Source organism: Mytilus californianus, unplaced genomic scaffold, assembly GCF_021869535.1.
Source record: "Mytilus californianus isolate M0D057914Y unplaced genomic scaffold, xbMytCali1.0.p SCAF_5, whole genome shotgun sequence".
Taxonomy (NCBI): domain Eukaryota; kingdom Metazoa; phylum Mollusca; class Bivalvia; order Mytilida; family Mytilidae; genus Mytilus; species Mytilus californianus.
In genome coordinates this window covers 18,295,552-18,310,599 of record NW_026262701.1, presented here as the reverse complement: position 1 = coordinate 18,310,599, position 15,048 = coordinate 18,295,552, and the positions used below count along the sequence as shown (strand labels likewise).

General features: G+C 32.6%; 1 protein-coding gene across 3 annotated transcripts in view; it reads right to left on the bottom strand.

Annotated features, from left to right (window-relative positions):
* Positions 1–15,048, bottom strand: part of LOC127701048 (A disintegrin and metalloproteinase with thrombospondin motifs 18-like) — a 523,205-nt gene that overhangs the window by 450,019 nt on the left and 58,138 nt on the right. For 2 of the 3 annotated variants that reach the window (XM_052204821.1, XM_052204823.1), the window contains one exon: positions 11,484–14,888. In XM_052204821.1, the coding sequence (XP_052060781.1) occupies positions 14,761–14,888 (128 nt within the window). In that variant the 3' untranslated portion in view covers positions 11,484–14,760. Of the gene's footprint in view, positions 1–11,483; positions 14,889–15,048 lie in introns of those variants that run through there. The other variant, XR_007981810.1, reaches the window with a different exon arrangement.

Sequence of the window (15,048 nt, the reverse complement as noted above, 5' to 3'; positions counted from 1 at the left end):
CGTTAAGCAACAAATAATCAATCAACCTTACACAAACTCTGTTCCGAAGACTGAAATCGACACTTCATAATTTTTCCGTCACCTTTACGAAATGGTTAACAACTAGCGACAGACATGTTTATCGCTGTCTAGGTTTTACAACCTCTTCGACATTGAGAAAGAGTGAAAGAAATAAATGGGAAATTGGCCAACGCAATTTACACTGAATAGAATTGTGAGCTATATTCGAAGACAAAATTAAATGGAAATGTTACGTTAGATGTAGGAAAATCACTCTGAAATCATTTTCGTAGGGATGTGTAGACTTATCAGAAATAAATATGAAGGGAAAGAGACAGTATGGTGTCTGTAAGTTGAGAAAATTGTATTTTCGATCTGAGCAATGCACAAGTTATAGACCAATAGCTAATGTGAATGTTGATAACGAACAAAATATACAATTGGACCGGAGTAATTTCTTAAAATATTACTCAGCCGAAAAAAGATCAGGAACATATTAGTTCCGATTAGTCAGTATTCCATGCAAACCATCACACCACCTTTGAATAGCATTGGATATTTTACTTAATTCATTATTACTTTAGTTCTGTAGATAGGAATCTTTGCATAGATTACAATTATAATTCCTCTTATACCTTTAAAATTTACAGCATAGGTTGTTGTCTTGTAATCATGTGAGGTTATGAGTTCGCTCCCAAACTACATGTAATAATATTAACGATAGCAATTTTACTATTGAAATCGTCTTGTAAACCTCAGTTTTAAAAGTTTTCTACAGATTTTGTAGATCCGTATACAATTTTGCAAGAGCTATACCAAATATTGATTAAAACTGAATTAAACAATGATCATCTTAAATGCAGATGTTGCACATCATTATACTTATTAATAGTTGACACATCACAATAGTAAAGCTGTGACTAAATAATTTCTTAAAAAACAACAAATAAGAAGTTTTATTTTTAAACCTTGTTTGTTTTGACATTCGTAATTGGTTTTTTTTTTTATTTTCAGAGGACGATATTATAAATTCCATATTATATTTAGATAACAAACGAAGCTTAAAATGAAGTTTCCTGGTATGTGCAGGGGGTATGGATCTTAGAACACTAAATATTCGTTTTGGGCAATGCATCTTACAAGTGAAGATACTTTGATTCAGAATTTGACCACTCGGTTTCAAACAATTAATCGTATGAGGTAGACTTTATACAAGTACTTCTCAGCAATAATGAAAAGTGGCCAGCGTCACGTTCTTTAGTTTCACTTTTCGATAATGGATAGTGTCCACTCACTAAAAAGTTCAAAGTCTAGGTACTATGTTCATTGTATCTATCTCATTGGATTTGAAATAAGGACACCGCAAGTACAATATGGTCTGCTTCATAGCTTTAAATGATTTATTAATTGACAGTGAGGGATTTCTGAGAACTAAACTTTATAACAAAAGAGACGATTTAAATATTGCAAATTTGAACTCGTCCGTTTAAAGAGGGACGAAAGATACCAGAGGGACAGTCAAATGTCTCGCGGGTGTCAACACGTTTCGGATGAATATTATGAACTTTGTGCGACCGATGGCTACGAGGGGTCTACTTGTAGACAATAGGAACGATTTTTCGTTCCTTATTGTTAATTTTCCTTTTTTGGACGATGATGTTTCTTTGGCACTGTCTTGTGGCGTTTATGTATCCTAACTTGTTTGCTATGCCTGTAAATGTAGTGACGTTTTGCATTTCAATGAACGTAATCTATATATTACTGGTAAATGATTAAATCAAGGATTTCGTTGCCAAATTGCTTAAAATCTTTATTAAATTCTTCTAGAGATCCAAAGATTTGGTTTGCAGGTTTTGAGAAAATGTATTTCAAACGGGATAGCACATCCTAATTCTTACGATGATGGTTTTACCGAGCCCAGAAATTGAGATACGATCGGGGTAAACTTATCAATCCTTTGAATAAACTCATTCTAAAATGTTACAAATTCAACGCTGTAAATAGATCTTTGAATATTGTTTTTATTGGTATAAATATTGATTTTGTTATCAGTAAATTTAAACCATACTAAATATTATTGCTATATACATATGCACCTTTACGGTTCTACAATCTGTCGATACCTATATTTTTGCATTGCACAAGGTCATGTTTTTCTATGACTGTTGATGACGTCTTTACACTAAATCCGTTGGAAGTTTGATGTGTCATAATCAATATTTTAGTTTTAGATACATGATTGTTTTATTGGTTATTATTGACCTTGAACTACTAGTAGCTGTCAGTAACTGCGAGTACTCTCAGATCTTTTTTGTTGTGAGGAAGGTATCAATTCCCAGTCACGTCTGGTCTGACTATTTATACGACCGCAAAAAAATTTTTGTGGTCGTATATTGGCATGACGTTGGCGTCGTCGTCGTCGTCGTCGTCGTCGTCGTCGTCCGAAGACACATTGGTTTTCGCACTCTAACTTTAGTTTAAGTGGATGGATCTCTATGAAATTTTACCACAAGGTTCAATACCACAAAAGGAAGGTTGGGATTGATTTTGGGGGTTATGGTACCAACAGTAAAGGAATTAGGGGCCAAAAAGGGGCCAAAAATAAGCATTTTTGTAACTTCCAGACATAATTTGTGTGTAAGTGTATGGATCTCTCTGACATTGTACCACAAGGTTCCATATCACAAAAGGAATGCTGGGATTGATTTTGGGGGTAATTGCCTCAAAATTTTAGGAATTAGGGGCCAAAAAAGGGGCAAAAAACAAGCATTTTTCTAGTTTTATGACAATAACTTGTGTGTAAGTGTATGGATCTTTCTGAAATTGTACTACAAGGTTCCATATCACAAAGGGAAAGCTGGAATTGAGTTTGGGGTAATTGCCGAAACGTTTAGGAATTGGGGGCCAAAAAGGGGCCAATAATAAGCATTTTTCTAGTTTCCAGACAATAACTTGTGTTCAAGTGTATGGATCTCTCTGAAATTGTACTGCAAGGTACCATACCACAAAGGGAAGGCTGGGATTGATGATGGGGGTAATTGCCTCAATATTTTGGAAATTAGGGGCCAAAAAGGGGCAAAAAAAAAGCATTTTTCTAGTTTCAGGACAATAACTTGTGTGTAAGTGTATGGATCTTTCTGAAATTGTACTTCAAGGTTCCATACCACAAAGGGAAAGCTGGGTTTGAATTTGGGGGTAATTGCCCTAAATGTTTAGGAATTTGGGGCCAAAAAGGGGCCAAAAAACACATTTTTCTAGTTTCCAGACAATAACTTGTGTTCAAGTGTATGGATCTCTCTGAAATTGTACTGCAAGGTACCATACTACAAAGGGAAGGCTGGGATTGAGTTTGGGGGTGATGAATCATAAGGGGGTTCAAAAAATTTGGGGGGGGATTTTTTTTTTCTTCCTTTTTTTCCTTTTTTTTCTTTTAAAATTTTCTATTTTAAGTTGGTTATTTCTGATTTATATTTAAAAGCAAATAATAATAATATGGTAGGAGATACACACCAAACAGGATGTGTAAATTATTATATAATAAGTATTGTGCAATAGCAAGAAATTTTCAATTGCACAGTATTGCACAATAGCAAGAAATCTTCAAATGCACAGTATTGCGCAATAGCAAGAAATCTTCAATTGCACAGTATTGCGCAATAGCAAGAAATATCCAATAGCACAATATTGCGCAATAGCAAGAAATTGTCAATTGTACAGTATTGCGCAATAGCAAGAAATATTTAATTGCACAGTATTGTGCAAAAGAAGATACTTCGTATAAATTGCTTATTTCTTGACCAATTTCAATGGGGTTTTATTCTTGTATTCTTGGGGTTCTTTAATATGCTGAATCTAACCGTGTATTTAGTTTTTGGATTTTGGGCCCCGTTTTTAAATTGGTTCACATTGAGGTCAAAAGGGTCCAAAATTAAACTTTGTTTGATTTCATCAAAAATTGAATTATTAGGGTTCTTTGATATGCCGAATCTAACCGTGTATTTAGATACTTAATTTTTGGTTCCGTTTTCAAATTGGTCTACATAAAGGTCCAAAGGGTCCAAAATTAAACTTAGTTTGATTTTAACAAAAATTGAATTTTTAGGGTTCTTTGATATGCTGAATCTAAACATGTGTTTAGATTTTTGATTATGGGCCCAGTTTTCAAGTTGGTCCAAATCGGGGTCCAAAATTAAACTTTGTTTGATTTCAACAAAAATTGAATATATGGGGTTCTTTGATATGCTAAATTTAACCATGTATTTAGATTTTTGATTTTTGGGCCCCGTTATCAACTTTGTCCACATTGAGGTCAAAAGGGTCCAAAATTAAACTTTGTTTGATTTCATCAAAAATTGAATTCTTGGGGTTCTTTGATATGCTGAATCTAACCATGTATTTAGATTTTGGATATTGGACCATAATAGGTGAATGTCCAATTTAAAATTTTTAAGTTCTTAGATCACATTCATTCTGTGTCAGAAACCTATGCTGTGTCAAATATTTAATCACAATCCAAATGCAAAGCTGTATCAAGCTTGAATGTTGTGTCCATACTTGCCCTAACTGTTCAGGGTTCGACCTCTGCGGTCGTATCAAGCTGCGCCCTGCGGAGCATTTTATTGGTAGTTGTTTTTCTGCTTTGTATCGATTTGATGAGTTAAGCCCTTTTCAACTGATTTTTATAGTTTGATTTTGTGTTGTACTGTTACACTACTGCCCCAGGTTAGGGGGAGGGTTTGGCGCCAACAAACATGTTTAAGCCAGTCTCATTCTGTCCACAGTCAGGAGCCTGTAATTCAGTGGTTGTCGTTTGTTGCTGTATATCATATTTGGTTTTGGTTTTTTGTTTTGTACACAAGTCAGGCAACTATGTTCTCGTTTGAATTGTTTTGCATTTGTCATTTCGGGCCCTTTATTGATAACTATGCGGTATGAATTTTGCTTATTGTTGAAGGCTGTACGGTGACCTATATTTGTTAACTACTACGTCATTTAGTCTCTGGTGGAGAGTTGTCTCATTGGCCATCACAGCACATCTTCTTATTTCGATAGTCCACTTTTCCGTCGACTTTTAAATCATTGAATGCAACAAGTTATCACATAATTTTAGCTCACCAAAAAACGACTGCTCATCTTCCAGAGTTCACAATCAATTTTAGTGGGGCTAGTACTGATCAATCTTCAATTTGAATCCCTAATCTCTCAAAACATTTTAGTATTAGGAAGCAACTGGCAGTAGTACAACACACACTCGAAAACAAAAACATTCTGATACTGGTAGTGTCCTCCATTTCTTTTGATTGATAACGTACAAAAGATTTAGGAAAATATTCCACGAATCTTACAACCTGACTCTTGTTATTTAAGGCAAGGCGAGATAAAGGCCCCGGTAAATGAATCAATACAAGACAGACAAAGCAGATTCTTTTTTGTGAGTTAACGCCACGCACAAATCCCCAATTTGATATATTAAAAGCTAATACTCAGTATATGACAAAACAAACAAAACGGCCTGTTCATCTTTCTTCAAAGATATGACTTGTGTGAATGACTTGAAGATGTGAATTCAGGCGACAGTAGTTTATCGATGTTCAAATCTAGTAAATCGATTAAAAAGAGACAAACCAAGTTAACAAAACAAAAACTAAGGGAACTGTAAAATAGTTAAGGGGTTGATATAACATAAAAGAGAACACTCATTCAAATTATTCCAAGGTGTCAATGAATGTCTTTGTTGAATGTTTCCCTCTCAACTTGACTTGATGAATAAATCACCAAAACTCTCAAATACATTATTTTTAACGATATGCTTTATTCAAGTTGGTTGGAAGTCACAATTGGGAATATCAAAGAAAAACTGAATGCATTTGAAAGCACGAAAAAATGCTTGACCAACATCAATAGCAAAAAGAAACTTCTATGCAATTTTGCGATCATTAACAGGAGATATATTATCAAAGTTATCTGTATCTATTTAGCAGCTCCTAAGGTATTTATAAAAGTCTTGTTTAAACTGCCCAGAGACAAAGTTTCAAGAGAGAATATAAGACTTTTCTATAAAGTCAAATGACTCATTATTCAAATGATGAAATGAGATTTCAAAAATGCTGCATCTATTTGTACATCATATTATTAGTCTACAAACAACAGAGTTATCCATTTTTTGTTTGTTTGTTTGCATAATTCTAATACAATGTCGAAGACATTATCTTGATTAGTTTCAGGCATTTCCGATAGGAAGAAGGGCAAGACTTGAGAACATTTTCAAGAATTATTCTTGAACTTATTTCAAATTATAGCTATATATTTCCGTATAATATACATTACTGATTTTTCATGGCCATCCTTATTGCTATTCAAAACAGCTTTTCAGATTAAGCATGCTGAAGTGCTTGAAGAATTTTTTTTTTATAATTTTGAGCACTTTTATACGCACATTGTAAATATCAGTCTTCCATTCTCATGACATTTGGTGATATATTGCATCTTTGGGGCGCAATACATCATTGGTTGAGGAATGTGTGGCGTCACTATTGAATGCAAGATAAAGAGAATTGAATGCAAAATGCAAATAATTTAATGCAAGACGCAGAAAATTGAATACATAAAGTCACTACGGAATGCAATATTGTGGAGAAAGGATTATGTTATGTCACTACGGAATTCAATATAACGGTTGTATGAAATGTGGCGCTGTGGTGGGTATATATCATATATATACAGAATAATTCAAGATGATGTGCAGTAACACAGCTCATCATTGCGAAATTTATGTTACATGTAGACTGCTGGGTCTTGAATAGAACAGATTGCGAAATAGTTCATTAACCCAGATATTGATCATACTGAATAATCAATGATGTGTTGTTTAATTTTTGTCGATGAGCATTGGATGGAATACCTGCAAAATAAATTTTTCGATACATCTTGTCCGATCTGTTTTTTCTGGACCAACGATAATTAAAATTTACTAACGAAGAAATGATACATCATAGGTCTGCACAAAATCAAAGACCAAAATAATCATAGTATCTAACGTCTCGTTAGGTCGTTAAGCGGATTCACTTCACAAGGACTATACTATTTGTTGGACACAGATTTAGCCAACGTATATAATAATCAGAAACAAAATTGAAGTATTCGATATTTACTGATAGTCCTTGATACATTTAATGGGTATTTGTGGGTGTTCTAAAGAATAAAACAACAAAGGAAGAAACGCTAGAATGGATTCGCCCGAACCATTGTGGTGAATATGATAGCAGGCTATTGAAACAGTATCTGAAATCTGAGATGTGTACATCTTTTACACTTACAATGAAACTAAAGCAAATTTCGCTAAACGAGTTGTTCGAATCAGGGACGACTGTTATGTACAGTTACTTTACATATTATCAAATATATGAATTCGAATATAAACTTAATGACTACAACAAAATTCCACTCAGTGATAAAGCACCGGAAGATATCATCACAAAGAACGAAGACATGGTTTAGAAACAGCTTTATGTTGATACATAGGAACCCTTTGGGAAAATAAAAGCAAAATATAAAGCAGTTAAATACTTTAAATTCTGAAGAGAATCTTTAGTCTGTCTTTTCACTTTTAATACATATCTTTGGCCGGGATTATCAGGAAACGTGGACAAAGGAAATATTCAAAATCAAAAGTAGGATACACTTCTCCCATTTATTCGATAGTTGACTTTGGAAATCCTAAATGACTAAAGAAGATTCAAATAAGACATGAAAGTAGTCCCCTTGACAAGGTAAGATTCGGGTTCACGCTGTTTTACAGCAGAGAAGGTGACTTATCAATATAACTAATGCTTCTACAAGGGATAAAAATTATATGTATTTAACTTGTAGTTCATGAACATTATTGGATTTTATGAATAACAGAAAGGTGGACGATCAAAATTTTGCCTTTGACGCATATTCGAATGTATATCTAGAGGAGAAATTACTTTGGAAGTTAAACAAAAATATTTATATTACGATTTCATATCGAAATACACTATTTTTTTTATGTAAAATATTAATATTCTAATCAATTTATTACCTTAAATAAGTACGGGAGATTCCGCTGTATTAAACATTTATGATGATTATGATTTTATTAGAAGTAATCATGACTAATTGTGCATGAATTATTTTACTTAAAACATATATTACAGAAGTTAGTATCATCAACAAAATCACATTTATCAACATTAATCAGCAATTTTTCAAATGACTTTAATCTTAACGGTGCAATAACAAATAGTTACACACACAGCTAAACAATCCGATCCCCAAGCTGATGCATACAAACTTTTTTTTAAGCTATAAGAATTACTCAAATTGAGAAATATTGAAATATGTTGTTGCGATGATTACATAATATATATTTCAGCTGATTGTAAATATCTCCTTATCTCGTAAAAGTGAGAATTAAGTAAAAACTATATATAATCATGAAAAATAACTTTAAACCAATAATGTTGCTTTACAAACAGTACCAATTATATTCCTTTTCCAAAACGATTTAAAATCATATAAATATGCCAATAATAGACAAACTTACCTGTTGTCATTAATCATCATCCACTTACCATGGATCACATATATCACAAAACCCTCGATTTTGATAATAATAATTATTCATTATTTTACTATTGGGACGGAAAGATTTGACTGAATCAACTTGGGACGGATCAATTTGGGCCCGGATCGAATTAGGGCCGAATTGGTTTGGGGCTGGAACGACATAATACCTTCATTAACAGGAGTGTGCTCCTTACACGAAACTGATCCAACAGAGATGTGAGGAGGCACGCATAAAATCGACATAACATACGTTTTATGATCACAATTACGAATTGGTTGACCAATACGATGGGTTCATGTGTCAGTTGACTCATCAGCGACCAGAATACTTATCTGATCTGAAACTTTACTGATTGCTTCCGATTCCCGATTGTGATATTTGACAGAGTATGGATTTGTAAGTCGGATGATTCATGCATAGCAGGTGAAAGGTATCCTGTCGACACACGCTGTCTCGCTCCTTTTAAACATCGATAAACTACTGTTGCCTAAAGGATTATGGCCACGAAGTACTTCGCTGTACTTCGCTCGCCAAGATATTTTAAAGCTTTCAATCTAAATTCCTTCTGCCCAGTAGAAAACATTCATTGCTTATGTTTTAAAATCCTTTATGACTTTTAATTTAATCTATGCTATAGAATTATATTTGTTTACATAGTCTCTGCAATTTCTATTTCGTGAATATCAATACAGAAAACGAGTATTCGGGTCACTTATGAAAATTTCATTGAAGCGCTAATGTGCAGCTTAAACCTTAATATTAGTAAGTTTCTGTTGATAGAGTTAAGAAAACAAGATATATGGACGAGATTCAAGAAAAATTTTGTAAACAAATTATGTGGTAAATTGATTATAAAGTTACTAGAACGTTAATGAAAACAATTTTAACGTTACACGCAAATGGCTAAAATACCATTGTACCCTGGTCTTTTCTGACGCCCTGGAAAATTATACAAACACAATTACAAGTCTAATGGTTATCGTTTTATAAACTACACTAGTTAGTGATCCTTCTGCAGTAATTTCGTCAATTTCTGAGACAGGGCATTTTTTTAACATTCGTGGCCCTACTCCTTTAATATAAAACAGCACCTGTAGGTTAATTATCAAGACGATCCTCCAGTCTGTAGCTATTTTTTTCCTGATATTTAAAATCTTGGTCTGATAAAAATCATCATCCATCTGATGAATTTAGTTTTTCTATTCAGAAAGTATTATATGTACGTTTGTACTAGCAGACTTCTGGTACATTTATATGCAATTCCTGATATAATGTCCATTCATCTAGCCAATATACAACTAACCTGGACTTAGTCTCCAGAGTTGTCACACAAATGCAGCAAAATTTAATGGTTATGAGATACTTTTTCTATTTTCATTTATTTCTGTTGCATTTAGGAATGTTTACATGACAAATATGTTGTTGTTCCCGCAGATAAAGCCCAGAACAACATCGTTTTGTGTGTAAATCTTATTACATACATAAACAGCTTGATAAATGAATTAGGTATTAACAACTCACTTGGAAACTCAACTTATACCCTCACAACATTTACCAAGGAGTTAATCCTGGATAATCATAGGCCTGTTCTATGTTCCTTTAGAATTTCAACAAAAGATGAAGAACTGGATCTTCCTTCATTGTACTGGATACCTAAATCACATACTTAAAACAACGGTATATTGCTGGGTCTTCTTTATAATTTAGAAACCAATTATAAATATCAATTTTATCAGCAATCAAAGCCGGGCTTCAAAGTTATTGTGAAACTACCTATTCTAGAGGTGGCGTGAATCAGATATGAATACTAAAAAACTCCAAAGATCTGTTAAGAGTACAATAGACTCTTATATCTTGCAATAGTATTAAAACATTTGACTTTTCTACACTTTACACAAGTATTCCCCATTCCAAACTAAAAGACAAATTGAAAGAGTTGGACCTACTTTGTTTTATAAAACAAGAATAGCCAACGTAGAAACAAATATTTTGTCTTAGGGAGGGATAAATCGTACTTTGCAAAAAACCACTCGGATTCAAACAAATAAATCTCTGAAACAGACATCATCAAGATGCTTGATAATGATTGACAACATAGAAGACTTGTTTTTTTCAACAAACATTCGGCATTCCCATGGGAACCAACTTTGCTCCTCTTCTTGTCGACTTTTTCCTTTATTTATAAGAGGCTGGCTTCATACATGAGCTTCCTAGGAAGAATGAAAAGAGGCCAGCATTATCCTTTCACTTCACTTTCCGCTATATAGATGATGTCCTATTACTAAATAATTCAAAGTTTGGTGACTATATTACGCAATTATCCCATCGAACTTGAAATAAAGGGATACACCAATACAGTTAAGTCTACAAAAGAAGTTTTCAGCTTCCAAATTGTGAACTTTCCATTTCTATGCAGCAGCATCCCAGCAGCATAATAGAGTATATATCTCCCAGTTGATACGGTATTCCAGGGCTTGCTTTTCTTGTCATGATTTCCTTGATAGAGGGTTGCTGCTCAAGCTTCGTATGATGAAGATATTAAATCAAGAGTTCGAATGGTGAAGTTGAAATCATCCCTTCAATGTTTGTACTTATAGGAGCAACACAACGGGTGTCAAATATGGAGCAGGATCTGCTTACCCTTCTGGAGCACCTGAGATCACCCCTGTCTTTAAGTGGGGTTTGTGTAGATCAGTCTTTAGTTTTCTATGTTGTGTTTTGTATAATGTTATTCGTCTTTTGGTCTTTTTCTTTTTTTGCCATGGCATTGACAGTTTATTTTCGACTTAGAGTTTAAATGTCCCTTTGGCATCTTTCACCTCTCTTATTAGTAAATTGAAAGAGTGTTCATTGATTAAAATAACGGCATAAATCAAAGTTGTAGGCAAAGTGATAACATCTGTTATATTTTTATTTACAATCTGTACAGTTTGAGGTAAGTTACAATCACATTACAAAGGTTGTATAACATGTAAACTGTTAGGTCTAGCAAACTGGCCATCAACAAACATTACTTTTTGATTTTCACAGACTATGGATTCATAAATTTTCGTTTAATTTGCGGGTATAGGTGAATTTAAATGTTTAACCAAGTACACATTTTCTAAAGGCTTGAATGCAGAGTTTGACAAAACCACAAAATCTAAAATCAAAGAAAATAGATTTTTTCTTCAATCCACGAAAATACAGGAGTCTACAGTAACGAATAAATTGAAAGCATAAAAAAGATAAAATGGACAGATAAATAAAGGCAACAGTAGTATACTGGTGTTCAAAAGTCATAAATAGATTGAGAGAAAACAAATCCGGATTACAAACTAAAACTGAGGGAAACACATCAACTATAAGAGGAAAACAAAGGAACAACAGGAACACTGAAGTGCAACAAAAACAAACGCCAACATACATGGAAACAAACTATTTGGTAACAACTGTCATATTCCTGACTTGGTACAGGACATTTTAAGAAAAAAAGTGGTGGGTTGAACCTGGTTCAATGGCTACCCAAACCTCCCGCTTTATGACAATGTTAAAAAAATAATATAATAGTCGACATGCAAACCGCAGAACAACAACGAACATATTCTATCAACGACAGACTTTCATTAGTATGTAACACCATGACAACTGTTAGTGACTTGATCCCTGACAGTAATTTTACCTACAAAAAATTACAGCAAACTGAAGATGTGATCATAACTGTTTTCATCCCAAATTTTGTCCATCAAATCTTTAACTGTTATAAATGATTTTATTACAAATTTCAGTATACTTTTTTCATAAATAGATGCTAAGAAGTAGTTGCAGAATTTTCAGTTCCAGTTAAGTAGTAAGAATGCATTAACAATGGAGAAAAATTAAACATTGCATTTTAACTTCAACCTAATCTGCAATAGCAGTCATATAATTTAAAAAAAATATCCTTTCCATCTTTTTTGTCCACATGTGTATCTTTAACATGACATATTTTTTACATGATTAGATTCACCCACTAAAGTGTACTGCTGTTATTGATATGTCTTTCACATTTTAGTTGTACTTGAAAAATAGGGCAGAATGTTACAGATAGGTTGAACATTGGCTACAGACATTACACCAAGCTATTAAAATCATGCAATTCTAACTTGTTTACTAACCGTTTCTATGGTCCAAAACTATTAACTATACAAACAGTATAACTACAAAAACAGAACTCTTACTGTTAATAAATATAACAAAAATGTAAAATCATTTTACTTAAAAGTGATTTTAAAATTATCACAGCTCTAATAATAAAAAAGAAATATTTACAGCAAGTACAGCACTATCATATACAACCTTTTCATATCACTGCATACTGTGGATTCATTATTATTCGTTGGATACAAATTTTTCGTTAATTTCGTGGGTACAGGAGAACCACGAATTTCAATGTACAAGTTTTCTGAAGAAATGTATGCAGACTTTGTTAAAACAACGAAATCAAATATCCACGAAAATGCTAGTTTTCCTCAATCCACGAAAATTGGTACCCACGAAAATAAATGAATCCACAGTAGACAAGTTAACTAGACATTGTTAAAATTATTATTTGTAAAATATTCATAGAAGATTGTACACTTATTTTCTGAAAATGTTGAGCATGCTTTTACTCTCTTCTGTATTTCACTAGTGTTTTTTTATAGCCATATTCTTAAAAATGTATAATTACATGGCTATAAACTAAAATGAAAAATATTTCAGAACATCACTGTAAAAATGATAATGGAATGAACTGAAGTTTTAAGATTAAAATGGTCATAACAAACCAACAGAAGCATAAATTTTGTCCTATATTATCAATTCTAGTATTATTCAATCACCTGATATTTTTTCATTTAAAGTGTAATGTTTGTACCGATAAATTCTTTAAAGTATAAATACCCAGTAATTATTTGATCTCATCTAAAAGCATATAAATATGCTAACAATATAAGTATTTCAGGAAACTGAAGGACAGATATGAATACTTTTATCAAAACTGATTGAAATTTGTAGCATTGAAATGAAATATTACTTTATTAATTAAGTGGGTCCAAAGTACTTTTCTTGATTTACCTTCACCAGAATAGTTTAACCTAAATATTTTAAAGCCATTTGGATGTATAAGACCTACACATCTTAAATTCTATAACCAAAAAGGAACCTAAAAAAATAGCCAACTTTCATAATGTCAGATTTCACTATATGTCCTCAAAACATTTGTAAATAATTGGCCAGATTTTAAGTGCTTCTTCAATGAAAAGAATCATGGGTACCCAAAATCATTTACATATTCAAAAGTGGCCTTGTTAAATATTTCACTATGCATAAACTAAGACTTTGTAGAACACTTTCAATTAAACAGACCAGCCTGAATGACATTAAGAGCTATTTTAGTACATATATATAACATGCATATATTTCATCACAAGTATGTAAAAATAAAATAACAACATTCTGATAAAATATTGACAGAAAGTATAAATTTACATTACAAAATGCAGAGACAATAACACTGAATGAATGCTTCATAATGTTCATTTTGATGATTATGAAATTTAACTTACATGCTTATAAAATATCAAAAACTTGAAAGTTAAATACATTTTGGTAAGGAACACTAGTGGATTATGACAAGAGAAATAAATTTCACTAATGTTTCCATCATAATAAAAAAATCAATCCTAACCAATATGTACAATCACATTCACTACAAAATGAGTTTAATGAGTAAGATTTCCTAATCATCATGTTGCAAATACAAGAGGACCATGTGATCAAAGGCCACAATGTACTCATATTGGACAGATTCTACGATGCTATACTTCAATGTCTTTGACAAAAACTATGTTGATGCACATGATGTATGATACTCAGTTAAATTTGTTCAACAGTTACTCGCAGAGAAATTATGTTGAGGCACATTATGAATTATACCTGACAGCTATTCCAAGATAAGTTTTACAACAGTAACTTGTATAGGAATTATTCGACAAATATTATGTACGATACGTGACAGCAATTCTAGGTTTTAACACAGTTACTCTCATAGAAATTATATGGACACGCATTGTGCTCTCAAACTCCATGTTGACACATATTATGTATGATACTTGACAAGTATTCCAGGACAAGTCTTACGACACCTATAGAAATGACCTTGACAAACATTATGTACGATACTTGATAGCTATTCCATGACAAGTTTTACAACAGTTACTACCATAGAAATGATGTCTACACACATTATGTTCTCGTACCAGATGACACCAAGGATATTTGTCTTCACAAACTGGACCTGAAAATACAGCAAGGAAAACTTACTTACATGTCTAATTCTTTTTATTATCAGAGACACAAATAACCTTTATTCTGAAATTGAAATGAGCATAATAAATCTGAAATACAGTAGACAGTAAAAATGTAAATACATATTTCATAAAAAAAGCCAATTTTAA